Source organism: Populus nigra, chromosome 1 (genome assembly GCF_951802175.1).
Source record: "Populus nigra chromosome 1, ddPopNigr1.1, whole genome shotgun sequence".
Classification (NCBI taxonomy): domain Eukaryota; kingdom Viridiplantae; phylum Streptophyta; class Magnoliopsida; order Malpighiales; family Salicaceae; genus Populus; species Populus nigra.
In genome coordinates this window covers 38,586,415-38,611,999 of record NC_084852.1, presented here as the reverse complement: position 1 = coordinate 38,611,999, position 25,585 = coordinate 38,586,415, and the positions used below count along the sequence as shown (strand labels likewise).

Below are 25,585 nucleotides of genomic sequence, written 5' to 3'. Positions count from 1 at the left end.
AGGCATTACCGGCTTTCGTGAAGAAACAACATTTTTCCGTTTCTTTTTTTTTTTTTTTTTGAAAAGACAAGGAACAGCATATGACCTTTGTGGCCCACCTGCTTCTGAATAAATTCACATCCAAATGGGTCTGGTTGACACATGCAGCGCTGCCAGTTGTCATGTCATCGTGCCCTCAGTCTGTTCTTAAACATACAAACATGAATACAAGTGGCATAGACAGTAGTATTCATCAAGATAATGAGAACCCTGTAATGAATGGTATGGCTATGAGCTGAAAAAATATAACAAATTCAAAACATCAAACAATGTACAATGCATGACTCGGATCTAGAGGGAGAGAGAGAGAGAGCGAGAGAATACTTCCCTACATTTATTCAAGTTGTCCATTGCTACAAAAAGAATAAAGAACCTGAAGAAGCAGCAGACTTGACTTTAAATTAAGGAGCAGTGGAATACCCACTTTCCTTGCAAGAATTAATTTGACTGTTAAAAACAAATTTACAGTTACTAATCACATTCTACTTTCAGCTAGCAGGTTCGTTCTCCTGCCAAAAGACGGAAAAACACCCAGGCATGAGAACCCGAAGAATCAACATCCGTGCAAAGCACCCCAATTCGAGGCCTGCACAAAGAATGAAAGTATGTACTAGAGTTGGTTAATCTTTGCCGCTGCTGCTCCCATAATCAATCTTTTGGATATTCCGTGTTGTTAGAACCCCGTTTAGAGAAAAAAAAAATGTTAGCGAAGTCAGGCTCTAGATAATACTCCAGAGGCCGGCCAACCAGTTTTCCCATCAATCATGTGATCATAAAGTCAATCTAACCTGCTCTCTGAACCTAGAAATGATGGGCTTCTGACTTTAAGACGCTTTGGTCCAATCTCTATAGGGGGGGGTTTCCTCATAGTCTTTCCCAATTCATCCTGGAACCGGTCCCTTCTGTGTTGTTCTCGCTGTCTACTCATTGCTTCCTCATTGATCAACTTCTTGAACTTGATCGAGATTGGAATAATACTTCCCCTGGCAAACCTGTCCTTTGAAGCACTCTCTGGTGCTTCTTTATAATCTGAACCTGAAGTAGAACTGCGATTTGATTCGTCAGTTCTGCAGCATTCAGATGAAGTTGTTTGCCCATATCTTCCTTCAGGTTGGAGTTTCTTCAGTCTTTTAAGCCCCTGTTTAAATGACCACAATACAAGAATCAAACAATTGGAGCATAATAGTTCAGGAAAACTAATTCTCAGCACGACTAGTTCATCCTTTAACATTTAATTTATAGTTCCATGCTAGGCTAATGAGTGCAAGTTGGGATACAACACTATGCATTGCCATAGAATTCAAACAATCTAATGTCACTTTCATGATAAACAGTTCCGTGATCTTATGTTTCAAACCATAAGCGAACCTCCAAAATCCTTTTATCTGATAACCCAGATTCAATCAGACACCAGAAAATTATATCAGGGAAAGATACTACTTTAATTCAGACGTTGTTTGCTTTTTACAGGTAAAGTATATTGGAAATGAAAAAAAAAACAGAATGCAAAAGAGAGAGCAAGAAAAAATTCATAAAATTCAAAAGAAACCACTTGAGAATCCTTAAAACACAAGGATATAAGAGATGAACTATAAGTATAAATCATGGGTTAATGGCTCAATCTATCTTTATATAATCCAATAACTCTCCGATGTATGAGTTAATTTTATCTTAAATACATGTTAAGTTCCTAATCTAAACCTGTTTACAAGATGGCTAAACCAACAGGATTAGTTACGTGACTTGAAAGGAATTTACCATATACACAGTGCAAAGTAATATACCACCATACCTGGTGTTCATAATTCTTCGAAGATGAAGCATCATTCACAACTCTTTTTTCCACTTTCAGAGAAGACCGGCGCTTAACCCTAAATATCTCCGAGTCAGAATCATCACTTTGTTCATCAACACTGGGTTTAGCCTCTAACCCACAAAGATTACTTTGCTGGGTTCTCAGGAATTCATCACGTGATAGAGAGGACACCGAGGACCCATGTTTGCGGTGCAATCCTTCCTCAAATAACCTTTTAGAATCAAGTTTCCCTGCATTGGAATCAGCCTGCACCTTTCCCTGCAGAAAATAGAAACAAAATCCATTAATCATAATGTTAAAAACACCTCATTTTTCACTACTAGCATCTTAAGTAGGACTTGCCACATTTAGGAATAAGAGAGGTGAATCATACATTGTCAGATGTAGAAAAGCTTTCAACTGGCTCTCCCAGAGAACACAGAGTAGATGCAGCACAAGAAACGGAAGCTTCTGAGTATTCAGGTCTAAAATTTTCAATGCCATATTTGTTTTTGGATTCTCTAAACTCTTGCAAACATTCCCGACTTATCACAGGAGTTTCAGAATTAAAATCAAAGCTTTTACCACAATAAGGAGCGTACCCATCCTCAGGAACACTATGAAACTTAATGGATAATGGATAAGAGTACAAATCATCACCAATGTTTGCTTGCCGTCTAATCTCCTCTAATATGCCATTTTCCTTCTCAAACTTCTTGGCTGCAGCTTCCATGTTGGAAATATCATCCCTCAAAAACAGTGTGTAATTTCTCCCACATGAGAAGTCAAGTGAACAGAAATCTGGACAGTGCAACCAGCACAATTGTAAAGTGATTAAAAGACAATTGAAAATGACTAATCATATAAAGAAGAGATGGCTTATATGTTGTCTATGGAAGATATGAAGCAAATTATACCATGTCGAAGGCACACAGGATGCAAGTCACAGCTGCAGTTAAGGAATGCCACATAGCAATCTCGTTTACATAAGGTGCATAAGATTGTCCCATTCATATTTGGCAAAATGCCAGTGCGTGCTCTTGATTTCATTACAGAGCAGCGAGCGAAATGGTGGAATCGCATCAGTTTCACGAAGGACACCTTAATCCAATTATGGGAAACCAAGTCTGCAGAGGAATAATCTGAATCTTCAAGTTCCAGACTTGTATAAAGAAGCATTGCTTCTTTGCACAAAAGCTCTTCATGAGGAAGTAGAGGAACTTTGTTGAGTAGTGCATAGCGCTGGCTCGCTACAGCCCCCAAAGGAAACCAATCACCAATTGCAAAGTTCACAGCCTCACCACAGTTGAAACCTACAAATATACAGAAGGAAAAATACAAGAATCATTCTACTGTAAATCGAGTTTGGATGTTATGTTTAAAAAACATTTAAAAATCTTACTATTATCAACTCAGCTGAAAGAAAAAATTATCTTACCATGGCTGAATCCTGCATGATAAGCTCTAGGGAAAGTGATTACAAACTCCCCGGGCTTTTGCACAGCCTTGTAAACTGGGATGTCATGTTCTAACAATATATTCGGAGGAAACAGAGTTGTTTTCCCCAAAAGGACATCAAAAGCTCCATCCTCCCCATCAGTGGATAGAATATCATGGCTATACACATGTTCTCTGACCACTTTTTCAAATTTTAAAGCAGTGTGACCCGGAATTCCATACCAGGTTTTTGACGCTCCACAATGATGGTAGTTGATGCTGCCACAACAGTAAATAAATTGAAAGGTGAATCAATATTAACAAAACAATTTATCAACACTAGAAATAAAGCAGAGAAAAGGATACAAGAGAATACATTGAAACTCAACAAGCTTTGTGCATGAATAATACCTATACAAATAATGATCTTCTACATGCCAAGCAAACACACTAAACAGCATCCCAATGTAAAGCATAGGATCGGTTACCCCCTGAAATAAGTGCAAGCTATGTCAACAAGGCACATCAAGTACACTAACAAATATGGAAAAGAAAATATTGAGAAGTTACCGGAATAACTGTTCCCAGAAGGCGCAAAATGGACTTCGGCAGCCGGGAAAGATTCTGAAATCACAAACAAAGATGAAATACAATAATTGGTAGTGGCTGTACATGCAACTCAAGAAACATAAAGAAATGACATTATTCAGAGTCAGTTATGGTAACCAGTGAACTATTTTTTCCCAACAAGCAACTTTAGGTCCACAGCAGTAGAATAATAATTTAAAATAGGGAGGAAGGGGGTTTAAGCGGGAAGCTAGAGGGGATGATCTTTCTAGCTATTTTAAAATATTTTCCCTTTTTTTCACAAATACAGGGGACATACTGTAAAAAGGAGAACACTGTTTTTAAAATAGTTTCCTCTTTATTCACAAAGGAACAAAATATATCAAGTCTACTATAAACTATTGTGTCCCTAGCGGGCACAATTTCTCCAGTCTACAATAAAATAGTCTTATCCTGTGTGGCAACAAACATGTATCAGGCTATCAGCAGAGATCAAGTGTATGGTTCCCACTTTTCAACCCAGGAAGCTCCAAAGGAACCAAAATGCCAGAATTCTGACACCCTTCCAAAGATAAGGACTCCATTCTCTGCCACAATGACATCTGCTGAGAGTAATAGTGAGGGTTTCTCATGCTGCACACTCATGTAAAACAAATTCTCATATTGTGATTTGTGACCTCCAGTTGGATTGATTTTATCCATTAGATCATGGTATTTTATATTTTACTACCAAACCCCACCCTGAATGCTTTGCGCATTCTCCCAAATCTTTTTGTTTTTGTTTTGCACTCCTGACCAACTCCACTACTTCCAAATTTCCCTTGGGCTAAATTAAGCAGATGAACCTCTATCAGAATAAAGTACAGGAGATGATAAAAGCAAAAGCAAAATCGACACCTTCAAATTCCACTTGCTATTTCCAAGCGGGTCACTGGGAGATGATGAAAAGGCACTACCATCGACATTGCATGCATATTCAACTGTTTCTGTCTTTCCACAAGCAATTTCATGCCAAAATTCTTTTTCCAAGTATGTTGCAGGAAGACAACTGGCACTACAATATCTACGGGCAAAAACCTTGTTCGCCATTTTCTCGAAATCACGAAATGTATAATTTCTGAAAAGTGCCACTCATATTTAAAACCAGAGAGAACATTCAAGTCAAAAACTATATCTCTTTGAAGTAATAAAACTAACCTTCCACTCATAAAAAAGGTGACTCGATCATCAGTATTCCACTCAGCAAGACGAAGAGGTTGTACTCTAGTTGTAAACTTGAATCCTGCTTTCTCTCTCATTAATACAATCCCCGCAGGAACTGTTGCAGTCACAGGAGAAATAATCTTGCATATACCTGTACATTAGAAAAAAAAAATGGAAGAAGATATAAATCATATTAATTTGATTGAGAAAAACAAGGCTGCAGAAACCTGTCATTGGTGACAACAAAGCAGCAGTACTCCCTAAGTTTTATAATTTCCACGAGTGTAATTTCACAGAGGATTGTATTATGATGAGAACAAAGAGTGCTTCCACTTGACATTCAGATGACATTGACAAAAAATAGAAGAAAGAATGTGTCCATTACACTATTATATGAAGCAGGGAATGCATAAATCAGATGTGCCCAGCTTCTCATTCTGGTAGCTCAACATTGAGAATTCAGGTGTTCTTCAATTCTTAGAAAATAGAACCACTCCGGTCCACACAGTTATTTATGCAACGCCAAGAAGATTGTTCCACCAACAAAAGAAACCAAAAATATTAATAGACAGCATGGCCTGCTTGCTTTTATTATAGACATATCCAGGCTTTGCACAGAAAGGATGCGCCAACCAAAAACCAATTTTAAGAATTCAGGTGTTCTTCATTTTTTAGAAAATAGAACTATTCCGATCCACACAGTTATTTAGGTATAGACAAGAAGATTGTTTCACCAAAAAAAGAAACCAAAAAATCTAACAGACAGCATGGCCGGCTTGCTTTTATATTATAGACATATCCAGGCTTTGTACAGAGAAGATATGCCAACCAAAAGCCAATTTTAAGATTTTCACATAAACCTCTACTAAGCAGGTCTTCTTCCATGCAATTTACAGTAGTAGATAGACCAGCAAGACCACATCAGCATCATTGCAAACAAGGTTTTAAGAAATTGTCTTAAATGACCCTTTTTCATGACCACATTACTTTTTCACATAACAATGTTTAGGAAGAACTTTTATAGGACAGCTTTCACCAATTTGGATCAGAAACCAGCAGGATTTTATGGTCTCCAGAAGTTCAATTTTTCATGTTCTTATAATCAAAATTAGAAGAAAAGCTGAACTCAAGAAGAGCCATTACCATATCTTGAAGCTTCTGGAGCTATTTTCTGCAAATACACTAAGGGGTCCTCAAACTCCTCCTTTGTCGGACAATAGACAGGGCATTCAGGAATTTTCTCAGTCCATTCTAAATTACTCGTGTCAAACTTATCCATCTTTGGCTTTGAAAACACATCCTTCCCACTTGAAGCACCAGCAGACCGAGATAATGATTCTGCATTACCATGTACCCTAACACCACATGATGCTGAAGCCCTTAAATTATCTCCTCTGCTTCTACTCATCATACTGGGAACACTTACAGTTTCTGTGACACTTTCTGATTTCATTCGCTGAAGCCTTCTATGCTTTAAGTATTCTAGCCCATTTCTAGCTTCTCTGGACAAGCATACCCTTCCTTCCACCTGTCAAAACAAAAGAAGTAATCTGTGACCAACACAAATATAAAAAAAAGGTGATATATGTATTTTGATAGAAGATGCGACAATAAATAAACCTCTAATGCATGAATGCAACCAGCATGAAGCGCAACTTCATCATGCATTTTCCCAAACATGAAACTAAACATCTGCATTGTTTATCTCAACTGAAATTTGCATTCTGCTATAAAAAAAAGGTTTGTTCAATATAATTTATAACGGGCTACAGCCAATCATCCCTTCATGCAAGATTCAAGAAATCATGTCAAAGTTTAGAAACAAACCACCAATGTATGGATAAAAAAAACACCCGAACAAATAATCCACCTAAACTGAAAATTGCGAAAATGTCACCAATAGGAAATCACCCTGCATTCATGTCAATTGTATATCTCAAAGAAATTCAATACTCGTTATTTCCACCCCAAAGAATGTGTTACAGAGTCAACCATTATGGCCGTATCGATTAATCATTTATCGCCCCAATCAAAGACAAAAAAAAAAGTGTATTCACAGGACCCATGTTGAATTGAGAGTAAAAAAAAAATAAAATCAGAGGAATATTTCAAGCTAATAAAAGTACAATTTGACCCAACTAGATCTAGGACCATATCAACTCTTTACAGTCATTTTTTCAACTCAAAACTCTTTTTATCCTTGTCAGCAGAAAATCAAAGCATGGTCAAAGTTGAACGTTCAACAAATACACGCGTACACACTTCATTCACAATTTTTACAGCACCTAAAAAATTAGATTGATTATATAAAAAAAAAAGTGGAAGCATCACATCGTCATCTTCGCATGTGTTAGCCGCCTAAAATTAAATTGAAATTCAAAAAATAAGGAAGAAATTTTATAAATTATAAATTATAAAACTCATTTAGAAAAAAAGAAGAAGAAAACATTATAACACCCTCGCGCACAAAAAAAAATAGCTCTCCTGAAAATTATCAAATAATCTTTGATGCGTAACAGAAAATGCAACAAAAATGAAGCCTCGAAGAATCAAATAACCAGGAAGCACAATTTAACAAATCAATGAAAACTGAGAATCTTAAAAATTTCAGAAAAAATATTCCAGAAATAACAAACATCAGTGCATGGTAGAACAACGTGTAAGATCTGTCCAATAGAAACTGGAATAAGACAATTCCACAACTACTGAACAAAATGTTATGAGCATCAACAAATAAGCAGAAAAGGGTGAAGAAATACTTAGGTTAATAATGTTAATGCAAAGAGAAATCATATACCATTTCATTCCGTAGTCGGTCTCTATTCGCCTCCGTTTTAATCAAATTGTAGCCAACAGAAACGAAACTAAAATCAACAAAATACACCAATTCCAAACCCTAGATCACGATCTTCTCCAACGAAGCCATTAACCCCAATCAAGCACGCCACATTCTCTCAAAACGCGCCAAACATGAACAAACAGAGCCAATCTCAAGAGATCCGGAAAAAAAAGTTGTCAATAACCGAGTCAGAGACACGAAACTAAACAAATCAGTCAATCCGAATTCGTGGTTTTCCGGCAAGATACGGGGCTATAGGCCGGAGAGATAAGCGGTTTCCGTCGAGAAACGGTTGTTTTCCGGTGGAAGGTGAGGAGAGAGAAGTAGAGCGAGTGAATGAAAAGAAAAGGAACAGTTGATAGAGTGAGAAAAGGGAGGAATGGCTTCGAAAACCGAGAAAAGGACTTAAAGAGGATAATTTATAGTTTATAGTGGAGAAATAAATTTTACTGGTGATGCTTCTAATGCAATTTTTTTAATTAAGAAAAAAAAAATGGGAAGGAGTAAAGAAAGAGAGAGAAATGTTGAGGAAAGTAGTGGCGGTTGTTAGGTGGTTCAACCAAACCCCTTGCCGGCCAAAACGCGGGCGTTTTTTCACTTCCCTTCACTTCAATTGTTATCTCCCGTTTCGCTCTTTTGAGAGCTTACCGTTTCAGATTATTTTACCATTTTAGCCCTCATAAACTCCTAACCACAAGCTTATCTCTTCTATTTATTTCCCGATTATCCATGTTAAAATGTTAGAAATAGAGTTTGTATATCATGCAATTAAAATGTTACCTTTATGTCAATTTTTTACCTGTTGTTCAGATAATAATATTAATCTTGCTTAGGAAAAATCGAATTCAAGATTTAACAATTAAATTTATAACATTCATTTCCAAAATCTACTCAATATATATCTTAATAAAAATGATTTCATTTATACACAATTCATAAAGCATCATTATGCTAAAAAGAGAAATATTTGATTCATATATAAACTTACAATATAATTTATTTTATATTGTGAAGGGATTTATAATGGATAAAAGATATTTAAATTTATTAAAGTAAAGTATAGGTTAAGATATGATCAAGTATCGAGTAAACTATATGATAAAATCAATTCTTGAATAAATTTGAAGTTGCATCAAATAATTTGTTAAAAGACGGATTGCACTTTAATAAATATTTCAAGATTTCAAAGGGAGGAAGACCTTTTACCCTTTTTCTATCCCACGAACTTGAAAATGGATAGCGCCCGGTATTGTGATGTTCTGTGAGGCTATTTGAGACAATTCGCCTGACGTTGTTATCGGAGAGTTTATGGTTGCTATTCTGGTCAGAGAAAAGAAAGGGGTCAGAGAGACATATAATTATCATGTGTAGAAAGGTACAGTGACTCTATGTTTCCAATGACAAGATCGAACCGTTCATCCCAACGAATAACGTATGATGAACGGTGACATAAAAGAACAATACAGTATACGAAATAAAAGCCGCTTGTACTTTTTCCTTCCAGCGGTCGACTTTGCACAGAATAGTCACCTACCAGCTCTAAGTTAGCTATTCTACCTTTCACGTGACACTTATGTCCTTGTCTTCGTTCTTCTTTTGACAAGAACACCACGGACACCGTCATCTTTCACACCGGATTCCGTCAATTTAGTGAAACTAACCCCGAAGCCCAACTAGTCGTACCTGAAAAACGACATGAACTCGACGCGTGGCGAGATCCTTGTAAATATTGTACATGTGTCGGAAAACAGGAGTGCAGTTTTAAGCTTCTATGTGTCACCGTGTGGCCAGGACGGAATTAGCTCAGCAGGTTTCACGGACCCGTATATGACCGTCCCCCGCTTTTAAGCTGTATCCGTCACGATAAGTCGAAGATTATGTTTAGAATACTCTGTAAATTAAAAAATATATTAAAACAATTTTTTTAAAAAAAATTATTATATTAAAATAATTATAAAGCACTAAAAAAAATATTAATTTAATATTTTTTTATATAAACACTCTATTAAAACACTTCTAAGTAATTTTAACTAAGAAAACAACCGGGCTCTGTTATCACAAAAATTAAATTAAAGTTAAATTTAAATTTAAATGGGGAAAAAAATGAGAAAACCTACAGCGCCGGTATCCGATAACAATAGTAGTGGAAAAGGAAGTTGTTTTGCTGGTATTTTCTCTCTCCAGCGGGGATTGGTGGGTTGGGTTTTTTTTTTTTTTGTGCTGCGGAGGTTTGGTCTAATGATTGGTTTTCAACCGTCAGCGAAAACGAAGAGGTTGATGTATTCTTGGCGGCTCGACTTTAGCATTTGATACACTAGTCTCCGGCTCCCTGGCTCCTCTACTATGCTTTCTCGAAGTTGACGCTTTTATGCCGATTTATTTGAGTGATTTTTGGCAAACCACGAATTATTGGATGTTTAGAATTATAGTAATATTTATTTTTTAAAGTGTTTTTAAAAAAATATATATTAAAATAATTTTTTATTATTTTTTAAAAATAATTAGTGATATTAACATATCAAAATAATTTGAAAATACTAAAAAATATTAATTTAAAATAAATAAATAAAATTTAAATTTTTTTAAAATGCAAAAATAAATAATTCTTGTATCCCTTTAATAGATTACGTTGTTGATAACATTACAGCTTAATTTATGTATTCTTTAATATGTAAGATTTTTCAAATGATTAACGCCATTTTATTCTTAATAATAATCTATTTAAATTTTAATAGGATTTCTTAATTTATTAAATTAATTCATAATTATAATAATTATCAATTAAAATAACTAAGTGTGGTCAATTTAAAATTCAATAATACTATCATAATTATTAATTAACATGATAAGTTAAGAAATCCTATTGAAATATAAATAGATTACTGTTGAGAAAAAATTGACAATAGTTGTTTAAGAGAAAACTTATATATTTAAAAATAATAATTATAGTTGGGTTGGGTTGTGTTGTGGTGTGATGTGTTGTAAATAACAATATAAATCTATTGATTGAGTTTATTTTACAACGCGACCTATTAATATGTACTATTGCTTTCAAAACTTTTTAAAGATATTTTAGTTTTTCAAAACTTTTTGAGAGGTTATATTTTTAGAAAAAAAACACACGCATTTTATTTTGTTTAAAGCATGTGATTGAGTGAGCCTTCGCACAGAATGACACAATATTTCAACTAAAAATGTTTTATTTAAATGGAAAATAAGATTGATGAAACAAAACAAGTATAGTAACCTAAAAGTAAGAAATATATATATATATATATATACACACACACACAACATCATTAGTATTATAAACAAAATCTCAATAAAACGAATCTAACGATACCAAAAAATATCATCAATACAGAAGTGAGCCACACTCTATATCCAAAGACAAGTAAGCAATTACTATAAGAAAAGAGGAGAGAGAAGAAAAAAAAAAGATCCTAAAAACATATTGAAACTCATGTTACGATACTATTGCTACCATTGAAAATATCTTAACAAGATAAATTCAATAACAACAAGGAATGTCACCAACGATGAAGGTAGCGGACCAAACTCTTTGTCTAAAGGAAATTGAGCAATTACAATGCAGAGAGAGGAGAGAGAGGAAAAAAAAAAGAAAAAGAAAAACCTGTGAGGTACTGCAGATCCTATTATAACACCACTGGAATAGTCAGAAAGATTTTGACAATGATTGAGGCGAACCACATTTTTCATCTAAAGACAAGTGAGCAATTATAATGAAAAGAGAAGGGGGAGAAAAAAAAAAGAAAGAAAAGAAAAGATTCTAAAATCACATCAAAGCTCATATTACGACATATTGATACCATTAGAAAGATTTCGATTAGACAAATTCAAAGACACTAAGAAATGTCACCAACAATAACAATGGTGGACCATAACAGTGGGTGGTTCATTTTCCTCTGGGTGGAGAGTGACCCACTCCAGTAACTATTTGTGATTTTTTTTTTTGTCATTGGATTCATCTCACCAAGATCATTATGATAATACTAATGGTGTCATAATCGGAGTTTTAATGTGCTTTCAAGGTCTCTTTCTTTATTTTTCTCTTTTCTTCATATTTCTTGAAATTTGTGCCAAAATCATTTTAACAATTACTTTAAAAGTCGTTATTTCCAACCACGACTTCTTAAAAAGCCATTATCCCCGACCATGATATTGTGTTAATTGGGTAGTATTTTTCTTTCAAATGGTATTAATAAGCAAGAATACCAATGCATGTGCGCATGAAAAAACTAGTACCCTCCCTCGTAGGAGTTCTTTGGGATTCCAACATAGTAAAAAAATGATAAAATAACATTGTAAAAAATATTTAAGACAATAGCACAGTGACCTGACCTGTACGAGAAGCTTAGCTCAAGTGGTCAATAAAAAAGGCAAAAAGATTTCCCTTTAGAGTAGACCCATGGTGGGAAGCTTACATCAAGGTTAGCATGCAAGTAAACTAGTTAAGGAATAATACCATAAGAATTTGCATATCCCTCCTCGTCTCCTCCTGAAAAAATGATTTCCCTCAAACATGGTCTCATCCTCGGGTATTGAAAATTCTTGATTTTGGTTCCATTACGTTGATTGATCTCAGAGTTCCATCCATTAATCAATGCATGGAGCCTGTACTTGGAAGAGTTTCGCTTGGTAAGAAAAAAAAATGAAAATAACTTCTCTCTCGCTCTCTCTCTTTTTTTTCCCGTCAAATGAGAAATTATTAGATATGCTAGTAATTAATTATACCAGGTCCCTTCATAAAAATATAAGATCCACTGTAAAAATAATTCATAGATCCCATATTCTTATGAGAAGAAGTGATATAGTTTTCGGAATAATTTATTTAATCAAACATCCACCAAAAGTGGGATGTCTGGATCATTATTTTGAAATTTTTTTTAAAAAAATTTTTGATATCCAAACCAGTTTACGTGTATTTTAATTAATTTCATGAGCTCTAAAATATCCATCTTTTTCTACATTCAAATCCAAATATATTATGCAGCCTAAGGATATAGCCATTCTTTTGTTGACATAAAACAAGAAATTCAACAAAGAAAATAGTGGGTTTGGTGTATCTATATCATTCTTTTAGCCTGGAAAGTGACTTGCAAGAAAAGAAAAACATTAACACTGACTTGGTCATGGTTTAGGTATTTGCCAAATTTTCTTCCATTAAAATAGTGCTAGCTCTTGATGTATTGAATGTTTGGCTAATCAATTGAAACCAGCTGGAAAGCATTAAGTTTCAACCGTACGTGTATTCAAACAAAGCTAAAATTATTGGTAATTCATGGAAGATCCCTTGAAATTTTGAGAATATATCATGTTTTGTTATCAAGTGTGCAATATTGGGCTATAAAGAATTTTTAGTTTTTATGCTAAAAAACAAAGGAATTTTTTAAAATCTTCATTATTTCATATATTCTTTGAACTCAAGAATTTAGATCCCTGGTTTTTTTCGGTTGGATTTTGTAAAAGATTTTTTTGTAATTCTTTTTTATTTTCAAGGTTTTTTTTATTATTTTTAAACATTTGAATTTTATTTTGTTAACAAATAAGGTGTTGTCACATGCATGTATGTCTCCATTAATTAGTGCATGAAACCCTGAAAGCAACCATCAGAAGAGTGACATTGCTTTGACCAAACAGTTCACGAGGGATCAAAATCAAGAATTTTAAAGGTTAGGGATTAGACCGTGCTTAACCGAATATGGAGGGGGCCTCGTGAACAATTAATAAGGCGGGGAAAAATGAAAAAGAAAAAGACGTGGTTGTCCAGAACTCCATCAGACGAGCTTTACAGAAACTTTGGGGCAGTGGTGCAATGTCTACGTGGCACATGCATAGTTGACTGGGCCCACGTCGATGAACAAGACAACCAGTGGTCATCACCGGCCAGTGACTTATCAAGCCGATAAGAGTTGAATTTAAGTTAAGCATGTGATTAGTTGAGAGATGAGGAACAAAGAACTGTAATAATGAAAATGCTGAAAAGCCATGTCAAATAGTTAGTCACAAAAACATGTTTGGCACACAATGCTTTCGATTTCTAGCATAATGGCATGGTGCCCATAACTACCAGATCCATGTACTGTTTGTTTTCTGTCCGCTCTGAGATTGATTTTGCTGGTTTTAGCTGTAAGGTTTTGTTCCTTAATTATCCTTTTTTAAATCACAGCGAAGTATATTGAATGATGACGCGCTAGTGAATTTGTCCAAATATTATGCTCATTAACTCAAAATATATAATAAAATAATTAAGATCTTGTGCTTTTATTTAATTTTAGGGCAAATTGATGATGCCATGCATGTCCCAATTAGGTCCCCCATCTACAAACATATTATTGTTCATGGATCAATAGTGTTCGAAGAAAAAGTAAGATTCTTATTGTTTGATAAAAAAAAAATTCTTATTATTATTACAATTTCGCTATGCCTTCTTTTTCAGAAAGAATTATATATGGTATCCATTAATTAATTTTCTACTCGATTTCTTATTTGTTTTTGCGTTTTAAAAGCGTTTTTAAAAAAATTTAATTTTTTTTAATTTTTTTTTATTTTAAATTAATATTTTTTTAGTATTTTCAAATTATTTTAATATATTAATATTAACAATAATTTAAAAAAAATAAAAATATATTATTTAAATATATTTTAAAATAAAAAAATATTTTAAAAAATAACTAATAACACGTACGCAGGCAGAACTCGTTTTCGAATGCAAAACTTCTCTACTGCGCCAAGAAAGAAAGTCTTGTCTATAAAGATTGAGGCCAAATGCCGTCCTTGAAAAGAATCAAACTGCATGTCGTCATTCAAAGGGGGAAAGAATAAATAATAATATCTAGATGATATCGATCGCTCTCGCTCTTCCTTGTGCAAGGGCGTCTCATTCTCCATGGCTGGTTGCTCAAGGAATATTATTCAAAGAAGCAATTTACTCCCATTTAGCCACAACATAAACAAATTCTATTTACAGTTCAATCATGCAGCCTTATCATGTTTTATAGAATTAGCACCAACACCAACAACATCACACTTGATAATTAATGCTTTCCCCTTTCCCTCAATTTGGTTGCAAAGTAGGTATGCTGTGGATAAAATACTCAATGCCTCTATAAGGTATAGATTAATCCTAGTCTTAATTATACACTGTAGACAAAGGTGGCCCGACCCCCTACGATATTCAAAGCTAATAACGAGGCTAGGTTGATTAAGAGAAGTAGGTGATCCAAAACATATGACATCAATGAGGGGTTAGTGAAGTCTTAATCAGCAAAATGCATCGTATCTCTAGACACAGACGAGCACATATGGGGACATAAGTGGGATGGCAATATGTGTGTGGAAGTCTGGAAGTCCAGGATCTCGGGGGAAAAGGGGAAAAAAAGAGCTCTTAGATTGTAAAAGAAATTACAGATTGTGCATAAAAGGTGAAAATGAGATGTTAGAATCGGACATACTTTGCACTAGTTGACACAGGACACTTCCTAGCTAGGCTACATGTTTAGGATGTGTTTCTTTTTGGGATTGCTTTGATGTTTAGAACGTGCCACGGAAACAACCTTAAAGCCTGAGGAAAATAATGGGGAGACTCGAGTTTGCTGTGGCGTTGATTACAAATTGGCTCCCTTAACCAAATTAATCTAGCTTGAACCCGTTTGCATGATGCCCTCAGCAGCACCCTTAGATCAAGGTAATTAAGTTAAATGATCGATCTTGTTTGGATATATATATATATATATATATATATATATATATATATATATATATATATATGTAATTTTCTATTTATGCAGCGGAGGGAATGCTTCAAAGCAATGGTAATGTTTCCATGCAGTATATCACCAACATGATAAATTATATCTGTTTTTGCTGCCTTTGGATCAATAATTATTATGGATGTATACATTCGCAATTTCTACGGGGACGATTTTGGATTTGGTTATTTTTTAAAGTGATTTTTCTTTGAAAATATATTAAAACAATATTTTTTAAAAAATAGATATCAACAATTAAAACAATTCAAAAACTTTAAAAAAATAATTTTAAATAAAAAAATCTCTTAAAAAATCACGAAGTAGCTACAAAACAAACTATTCATGCATGTCAAAGGCATGGGCATGGGACAATAAAGCCAAATAAAGGTACCAAGCACGTTCACACTAACAAAATCCCCATTATTGCCTATAAATAAGCTCAAGGAATTTGATGCTAGGATCATAGTATACCACGAAAAAGTCAACTCTTTTTACTAGCAAAAATGGTCACATATTATTGAAGCCTATAACCTATCTGTACGCTAAACAATCTGCTTCAATTATGATTGTTGAGGAAGTCCATGTGCTAACACTCATATCTAGCCATGTAGAAATGGAACTTGGGGTGGTCTTAAAATATAATTTCTAGGAATTAATTATTTAATAGCAGCTTTTTAAGGTGATAGGATTACCTTTGAATTTAATAAATTACTCCAAAAACATAAAAAAATTAATTTAAAATAAAAAATATTTTTAAAACACAAAAACAAATATTTTTTTTATACATCTTCACGTCATGGGAGGGCAGGCTTACCTTGTATGCATAGCAGGTTGAAGTAAATATTTTATTAATGTATGTGCAAGTGGGCTTGTGATGTTTGTAACAGCATGTGTTTGCACATGGCCTGGATCTCCATCACAAACTTATATGTGCCATTTTTCCAGCAATTGAATACGCACAGCTACGATATACGTGCACGGAGATGCTTCACAGCTTCTCCTTTCTCGATGTTTTCAAGGATATATTATTCTGTATTTTCATTAATGTACAGTTGGGATACATAAACAAACTCCTGTGAAATGGATCAATTTTGGCCTTCTGTGATATTTTCTGTGTATTTCTTGAATACTTAACTATATAATATGTCAGTATCAACACATGTTATGAGCATATGATTCTCGAAACTGAATTACCATCTCTCTTTATTTTAATCATTTTATTTTCCTTCGCACAAAGTTTAAATGGGGATATGCAGCTGATTTGACAATGTGGCCCCAAGAGGCACAGGCAAACTCCATGGCTTATCCCGCAAACTTCACTCTCACAAAGCATGATCAAAATTTTCAAGCTAGCTGGTCTGAATTGTGCGGGTGGAGACGTATCAAAGCTTACAAACATGGAGGGAAAATGACTAGAAAAGACCCCAAACAAAAATAGCCGACACATGAGGAGAAAAGTTCACACAGCTAAATATGACCAAGTCACTCGCGAAAGAAGTAATCAAATTTTACACGAGAAGGTCAAGTGGCCATATCGATAGAGCCAAGAAATGAGAAAAAAGTCGCAGCAACCAAATTAAACTCATCTGACCAGGTATTTGAACATTGAACTTGTTCTATGGCACATGACCATTCCACTTCAAGATGTGGACAGATTGAGCGATTAGCGCACAAGATTAAAACGACAGGCGGATTAATATAGGGGTAGAAGATTTTGATGAAATAATATAGTTTTATTTTGTTGTATTTTAAAATTATAATATTTTTTAATGTTGTTATTCTTAAACATTATAAGATAAAACTCCAATTACCTGGTATAATCAGTGGATTGGTTTCAAAAATAATAAAAAAATCTTAAAATTGCCAAAACTATGAGGCCTTTGCAAGATTTCTAATATCTAAAGTTTTGGTGGTCTACATAGCAACGTGGTGGCTACTATAGAAAAAACAATCTCCAGAATCTCCTGTAAAAATTTAAGTGTGATCCAACAACCGGATCAAAAGTTATGACCATTTTAAATTGTTATTTTGGTATGGCGCGATCATATTTCCTTTTAGACCTAGACATGTCCTATTAATCCATAAATGCATCTGCTAAACTTTCCACATAATCTGTTTTTGATAAATCCTCATTTAGTTATAACAAACCCACATTTGACTGCTCAAAATCACGTGTTATCGCAAGTTTGACTAAATCATTAACATTGAAAAACAGATAACAACTACTAGTGACCAATAAGTTTTTGAGATTTTAATTGGAGTCTATTTTTGAGTTTACAAGTTGGAAAAAAATATATATTTTAACATATAAAACATATTTGAAAATAAATTTATAAAATCATGGTTTTTATATGAAACGGTCGATCGGTTAATACAATTAAATTCAACTAATTAATTGATTAAGTTAGATAATTGAAGTTTTACTTTTCCGCTCTTCAAAACAACAATAAGATAAAAATATATTATTTTACCTGGTATTATTTACTAAAACTTTTAAAAAACTGAGATAATTTTAAAACATATCCTCAAGATTCTGGGTCTTTACCCTGGTCAATCATTATTCTTTTCCATATATAGCTTATGAGGTAAAACCTATACTGCTTATTTGTTTGTTCATGGCAGTAGAAAGGGAATTACTTCGTAGCACTACAAAAAGGAATAGCGAAGGCCAACTTTTCCGCTTTCCTCGTTGTGAATTCAAAAACCTCCCCGAGGTTCTCACATTTAACAGCCAGCAGCGTACAATTCTGTGCCGCGTCTGGAAAGTTTCAAGTACTCTTTTTTATTTTTATTATTTTTTTAATCTTGTTAGGGTTTACACATCTCTCTCTCTCTCTCTCTTTCCGGCCCTCTCTTGTTTTGTTGATAAGGCACAAAAGGGAAGGCCAATCCATGGGTCTGTGGGACCATTCAAGGTTCCAAAAGAACATGAAGATTCCTCATTTTATCACTTGGGCGGTTGTACTTTTGTTTATTCTATTTCCTTACGTTCATACTATTATGTTTTTTGGATCATGAAGTAGATAATTCCCCTCCACACATCAGCCTCTCCTGCCCTTTTGTTAGTGCGTCTAAACTTAATTTCCAATGCCCTTCTTATTGGCGAACTCCTCTTCCTTTTCGCATTTTATACTTTATGTTATATACATTCCGAGTCCCTACAATGCTGGTATAGGTAATTGCTCCCATTTGTGCGGTGGGTTAGACCAAAATATTTTTAAATAAAAAATATGATAAAAAAAACTTTAAATAACAAAAAACTTTAATCAAATACATGGATTTAAATACAATTTAAATAATTAGGTTAACTTGAGTTAACCTTTCAAACTCGCAACAATATTTTATATATGATTGAAGACTAAATATTGATAATTATGATAAAATTATATTACAAGTCTCATAAAAAAACATAAATTTTATGCTAAATAAATATTTATATTTTTTCATACTAGTTATATAATAATTGAATAAAAAAATTAAATGAATTGAAATTTGTCTCCGTAACCACAAATTGAAGTGACATCCACGAAGTTATACACACACACAAATCTATTTTTAAACAATATGGCGTAAATAATGCACCATCCTTGACATCAACCCCTCTATTGAAATTTGTCTCCTTTTATTAAAGAAATGATAAATATAAATATTTTTATTATTTTATTATCAATAAAAAAAAGAAAGAAATCAAAGAATTGAATAATTTGAGTTAATCAGGAAATTATTTCAATTGTTTAACCAAATGAAATGATCAAGCATTTTGTATAATTTATTTTATTTTATTTCTTTATATGTCTTGTTGTATGGCTATATAAACTCTATAAAAATTGAATATAATACATACAATCAAATTGTCAAATAATAACATTATCTTTTATTTTAAATTTTTACATGGTATCATAGTTTTATTGACCAAACGGTCATAAGTTTGAATCTTATCACTTCTATTTTAAATAATAAAATTAAGCACAACGTAATAGTGAGCTTGTGTAAGTTTCAAACCTAAAAAACTTTCACTTGAGATAATGTGTTAAAAAATAATTTAAATTATATTTTGGGAACTTACTTAAAATTTTAAGTTTTTTTGTTAAGATGATTATTTGACATGATATCAAAGTAAGTTTATCATATATTGCTCTAAATATTAAGTTTTTTTTTTACTGGTGGCTTTATGCCATCCGCCTAACCATTTTAAAATATTTTGTTATTACTCCTCTTCATTATTTATCAGATATTTTATTTACTAGTTTTTTCAATAATATATCAACTCTTAATTTATTGATTTGTTTTTCTTTAAACTTTTATTATTTAAATAGTTCAAATACTCTCATTGTTATTTTTATTAAAAATATTATTCTGTTTTGTATGGTATTTCTTTTCAATTTGGAGTATTTTCTCCTTGTTTATTGTTAAATCCAAGTAGCAAACGTGAGAGTTTGACTTGGGATTTGATTCACGATTGTGCCCTTTGATGTTTTTATGATTGTAAGCATACAATAAGATCAGCCTAGTTATTAATCAATAAAATAACAATTGAAGTGGTGTTATTATATGTCAAACTCATGAAAATCACATTATCATAAGTTTGAGGGAAGCGTGTTAAGAAATAATCAAAGTAAATATCATTAATTATTTTTTAATCAATAAAAAAATTGAAAAACTCAAGGCAATTAAAAAATTATTAATTTCAATCATTTAGTCAAAAAAGAAGATAAAGCATTTTATATAATTTTTTTTATTCTATTTCATTTTATATCTGTTGTATAGCTATCGGAAGATATATTTTATAAAATATTTTAACTATGAATTCAAAACTTGCCGTACATCAAATAATATTTTATATATATATTAAGACGATAATATACTAAATAATATTTTTTAAAATATTAAAATGGTAATATATTATATTAATTTGGGTTAATTTAGGTTAATTAGCAAAACTTACAACTCAAGATATAAAATTATTTAAAAAAATAAAATAATTTAAAAAATTTAATTTTAAATTAATTTAATATTGTAAGATGAAGTTGACAAAAAAAAATATTTTTTTAAAAAAATCAACGTTTGACATAACTGAACCATTTGGCGTCTCATGTGTGAAAGATTGACATGCAGCCCAATATATTTCTTTCATCAAGGATAATGTTTCTTTAATCAGGACAGTAGGTTTGACCAATATAATTATATTATTTATTTAATCGTTTTAGTGGAGTTTTATTATTTGTATTTTTTTACTATACATCAAAGAGAACTACACGAGTCTATCCGATTAAAAAACTAATTACTCAATCCTAAGTTTATACGCATGTATTTCACTGCATGTTGAATTATTTTTTTAAAATATAATAATAAAAATATTTAAGTTATTGAGAATTATTTGACATTATTATTAAACTCGATATAATGAGTCAATCTTGAAATCTTTTTATTTGATTTTTTATCTAATTTAAGTTTAAAATTAAATTATTTGAAAATTAGTTTGACATGATCCAATCGACATGATTGGTTCAAAGGTAACTCGACTGACTGATAAAAATAATATTGAGGATGAAATTGAAAAAAAATAATAGAAAAAAATCTCAATCCAACTTCTTATCTAACTCATGTTTAAAATTATATTATGTGGAAGTTGTCCTAATGTAACTCCGTCAACTTGATTGGTCTAAAGACAACATGATCAATTGATAAAAAAAAGTTTGAAGGTGAAATTTAGAAAAAAAAATGATGAAATTGAAAGAAAAAAACCTCTCAATCTGACTCTTTGTTTAGTCTAGGTTTAAAATTAAATCGCGTGAGAGTTGCTCCAATATAATCTAATTAACTTGATCGATCCAAATACAATCTAGGCGACTGTTAAACTAGTCAGGGGATGAAATTTAGGGAAAAAATAATGAAATTGAATGAAAAAAACCCTATCCACCCAGTTTCTTGTCTAACCTTGGTTTAAAATTAAACCTTATTAAATTTACTCTAACGTGATTTAGTTGATTTGACTAGTTCAAAGGCAACTCGGATGATTGTTAAAAAAAAATATAATAATAAAATTTAGAAAAAAAATGAAATTAAAAAAAAAGAAGAAAAAAAAGGCTGTTGCGTGAATAAAAAAAAAGAAGAAGAGAAAAGGCCGAATTTCATCAAATTAGGTTGTAAAAAGGTTTAACCGGAAGAAAAAAAGTTTAAAAATTAAAAAAAAAAATTAAAGGTGCTTCACTTTTAATAAGAACAGTGAAGCACCATATGTTTTTTAAATGTTTTTTAGATGTATTAGGTAATATATAATAAATTTCTTTGGTTGTTATCTAAAGCTCACATATAGTTGGTTTTTGAAGAAAAAAAATGTTTAATTTTTCATTTCTTGATTAGTAGTGTATATATTTGGATAGTGATGATATTAGGAATAGACCTTGGAACTCTTTTATCTTCATGGATTGAACGAGTCCAAATAAAATTCTTATTTTCATTTATTAACATGTTTTTTTTTAAAAAAATAGTAAAATAAAACAGTTTTAAAAAAATTAATAAGATAGCATAGTTTCCACATGTTATGATATGTAAACATAATATTCAAACTTGTCACTATTTAAAATCATAACATTTCAAAAAAAAATTGAAATGAACCGGATATAAAAAGAGAATAGAAAGAAATAAAAAATAAAAAAACACCAAAAACACACTGAAGCTTTGATTATGTCATTATCGATACTATTAAAAAGATCTCAATGAGAATAATCTACCAACACCAAAAAGATCACCAATAATAACTAGAGCATGTTGCACTTGCTTTTTAAAAGTAGCGGGTGGCTTATTTGTATTTGACAACAAGTGTGATTTATTTCATTTATTATTGATGACTTTTTTTAATATTGATGAATTTATCTTGTTGAGATTTTTTTAATGGTATTGATGATGTTGTAATTAAAATTTAAATATGTCTTCAAAATCTTTTTTGAATTTTCTTTTTCTTTCTTCTCTTGTTATATGTAATCCATTTGACAATTTTTAGGAGTGTAATTGAAATGTATTTTTATTTTTTTTGTTTTTGTTTTAGATTACTTTTTAATATTTTCGAATTGTTTTGATATACTAATATTAAAAATAAATTTAAAAAATAAAAAAATTTATCTAATATATTTTAAAACAAAAAATATTTTGAAACACAATCTCTATTACATTTACTAGTAAAATTCATCAACAATTATTTCACTTTCCTTGATAATTATTTTGAATTGTGCTGTTATTAAAAAAAAATTCTAATAATGCAATTCATTAAAATGTATATTTTTTAAAGTTTTTTTTAGAGCTTTCCTATTTTAAAAAAAACATCCAAGGACTTGATCATCGTTGGAGACAAGGAATTTTTAAAATTAGATCTGGAAATAAATATTTGTTGTGTTTTCACAATTTCGAAAAAAAATATTTTCATGATCAACAATCTTTAAAATATTGCTGCAGTCAGCGAGAACTACACCCAACACGTTTAGAATTTAGATAGGTTTACAAAACAAGGTGATAACGCAAAAAATAACTTGATATATGTGATAATCAGAAACTATTCTTTAAAATATATTTTATTTTAAAATGTATCAAAATAATATATATATTTTTTATTTTTTAATATTAGTATATCAAAACAATAAAAAAATATAAAAAATAATTTGAAGTTAAAAATTTTAATTTTTAAAAAATACAAAACCACAGCAAAAACAAACACACATTTCAGCTGTTTAATGCATCTAGTGGCATGAAAAATAGGACGATTCATTTGTCCCCTGAGAAGCAAAAACAAGAAAGTGGACTCATTAGCTTATCAAGAAATGGGCCTTTGGTTCGGGACAGTTGTGATGGGTTTTCCTTGATGGTTTTCTTATCTTAATTTTAACATTTACAGATAAATTAAATCATATAAACTTGCGTCGAAGTGGAAAGGGTGTGGGTTAGGAGGTGGGCAGATCTTGGAACCTAGCCTTATCATGCATTATAGAGCTCAAGCATATCTAATCATTTCTAAAACTAAAACTAGAATTCTTGCCCATCTTTTCGGAGGATACACGCAAACCCTCCTACATACAGCTAGATTTAGTTTTGATGCGTGATCGATTCTTTATTGTGTGCGCTGTGGTTTGAAGGTTAGCAGTGTTTTTTGATTAATTTATCTATCAATCAAGACCAAGTATTTCTGGCACCTTTCCAATCGACCTAAGTATATTTTAAAAAATAAATTCTCTCAAATATTAGTCCTAAGATTTGAATTCAACAAGTTGAAGGAGGGAGGGAGTGGATTTCTAAACTACCAGGCTACCCTTTTGAGGTTAAGAACCTGTCGTTACAGCACACAGAGATGTTTAAGGAATTGGAGACCTGGTAAAAGCTGTATCATGCCGAATACATTGGCAGTTCTCTGGATTTTCATAAATATATGTTGTGATTTTCCAAAATTAGTTAAAGGAGGGCTTGTCGAAGAAGTGGGCACAGCTAAAAAAACAAGACAGCACTTCGAATGACTAGCAACTTACCGTTAAACCCTGTTTCTTGAACTAACTTCGACTTTATATAGCCAGAAAACTGTTTTGATCCGTTTGGAATAAGTTGTTTACAACTTGTTTTGTTCTAGCTAGGCAAAACGTCAGACGAACGACTTGGTTGATTTGATGACCTGGTGCGTTTAAGGTTTGATCCGTTTTCTTTAACCGACTTGCTTATATAAAGACACTAGGAATCCCTAATTGTTACCATTGCATGCCTTGATCAACAAGCAACATCTCTACCACCGTTTAGTATATATGGCCATCATGACTGCTGCATGCAAATGCAATATTGCAAAATGTGCGATTTTCATCATTTTTCTTACATCCTTCCTTGAACCTTCATCTTCTCTATCTATACCGTTGGTAGATAAACTTTTTCAAAAAATAACAGTGACCATTTCCAATGATGCCGATCATGAGATCCCGTATATGTGCGGTGATGGAGAGCACGACAAAAAATTGCATACAATGAAACCAGGGGAATACATGTCGTTTGAGTTCCATGATATAATGTTCCCGTTAAAATGGTGTTATGTCTACCTTGGAGAATCAAAGCATGGAGTCTTTTGGGCATATGCAGTGAAGCTAAGATGCACTGAATGCACTTGGAGCCTAAGAAATGATGGAGTATTTCTTCTTGCACCTGACGGGCAGGAATCGAGTTCTCATGAATTATTCCTGAAAGGGGACTACTTTTAGTTAATTAAATCTCCTCTCAAAGTGCACGATTGCTTGAAATAGGATTTTAATCCTAATTATCGAGAGAGAGAGAGAGAGAGAGAGAGAGATCTAAGCGATAATCTTGAGGTCGACATTTACAGATTCTGTGGTTAGGAAAAATAAATAAATTGTAGGAACTTGGTTTATTACTCTCTTTGGCAAAGTGTTGGAAGCAGCTTCTTCCCTTTATGATGCCTTATAAAGAGAAAAGGCAATGTATATAGAAAAACACCAGTTTCACTTCAAATCACAATTTTACATGTATAAAGTTGACACCAATAACTTGCAATTTCACATCTTTCTTTGTAGCTCCAAACTTCTGTAATTTTCGCCATGCTGCCTGTTGTATCATGGATTTAAATCTTTCTACTACCCAAACTTTTATATATATATAATTCCAATTCAAGATAAACAAACTTCAAATTATCCAATACAAACACAATATCAACTATTTAAATATAATTTTAAAATCTAAAACATCTCTAAATAGTTCAAGACTTTAACTTAAAAAAATTCAGCACAAACAAACTTTTAAAATATTAAAAAATCAAATATTTTTTTTTTAAAAAATCAAATATCATCTTCATTATTAACATCCTTTCATTTTTATAAACTCGGTTAAATTTCAGCCCAGGGTAGCCGGGCGGGTTTTAAAACTAATAAATAGAATAGAGAAATGCGAACAAAG

At 32.2% G+C, this 25,585-nt stretch overlaps 1 protein-coding gene across 3 annotated transcripts; it reads right to left on the bottom strand.

The window, feature by feature from the left end:
- Positions 1 to 337: 337 nt before the first annotated feature.
- On the bottom strand, positions 338 to 8,341 carry LOC133674936 (lysine-specific demethylase JMJ13-like). Of its 3 annotated transcripts, XM_062096238.1 has the most exons (11): positions 7,839 to 8,341; positions 6,185 to 6,569; positions 5,036 to 5,192; positions 4,736 to 4,955; positions 3,842 to 3,895; positions 3,683 to 3,762; positions 3,273 to 3,550; positions 2,752 to 3,147; positions 2,229 to 2,635; positions 1,832 to 2,113; positions 338 to 1,177 (listed from the first exon to the last, which is right to left on the bottom strand). In XM_062096238.1, the coding sequence occupies exons 1-11, from the start codon at positions 7,839 to 7,841 to the stop codon at positions 818 to 820; spliced, it is 2,622 nt and encodes an 873-aa protein (XP_061952222.1). In that variant the 5' UTR covers positions 7,842 to 8,341; the 3' UTR covers positions 338 to 817. The 3 variants fall into 3 exon arrangements, with proteins under 3 accessions (XP_061952222.1, XP_061952238.1, XP_061952230.1); XM_062096254.1 differs by lacking the exons at positions 6,185 to 6,569; positions 7,839 to 8,341 and adding an exon at positions 5,427 to 6,158; XM_062096246.1 differs by lacking the exons at positions 3,683 to 3,762; positions 4,736 to 4,955 and having other exon boundaries at positions 7,839 to 8,340.
- Between the last annotated feature and the right edge of the window lie 17,244 nt (positions 8,342 to 25,585).

What these genes read in the sequence shown, in the direction of transcription:
- LOC133674936 (XM_062096238.1), bottom strand. An exon ending in ATAGCAAGTGGAATTTGAAG is followed by an intron (nt 3,896 to 4,735) that starts GTGTCGATTTTG and finishes TTGTGATTTCAG; the next exon opens with AATCTTTCCCGGCTGCCGAA. An exon ending in TCATGCAGGATTCAGCCATG is followed by an intron (nt 3,148 to 3,272) that starts GTAAGATAATTT and finishes GTATATTTGTAG; the next exon opens with GTTTCAACTGTGGTGAGGCT.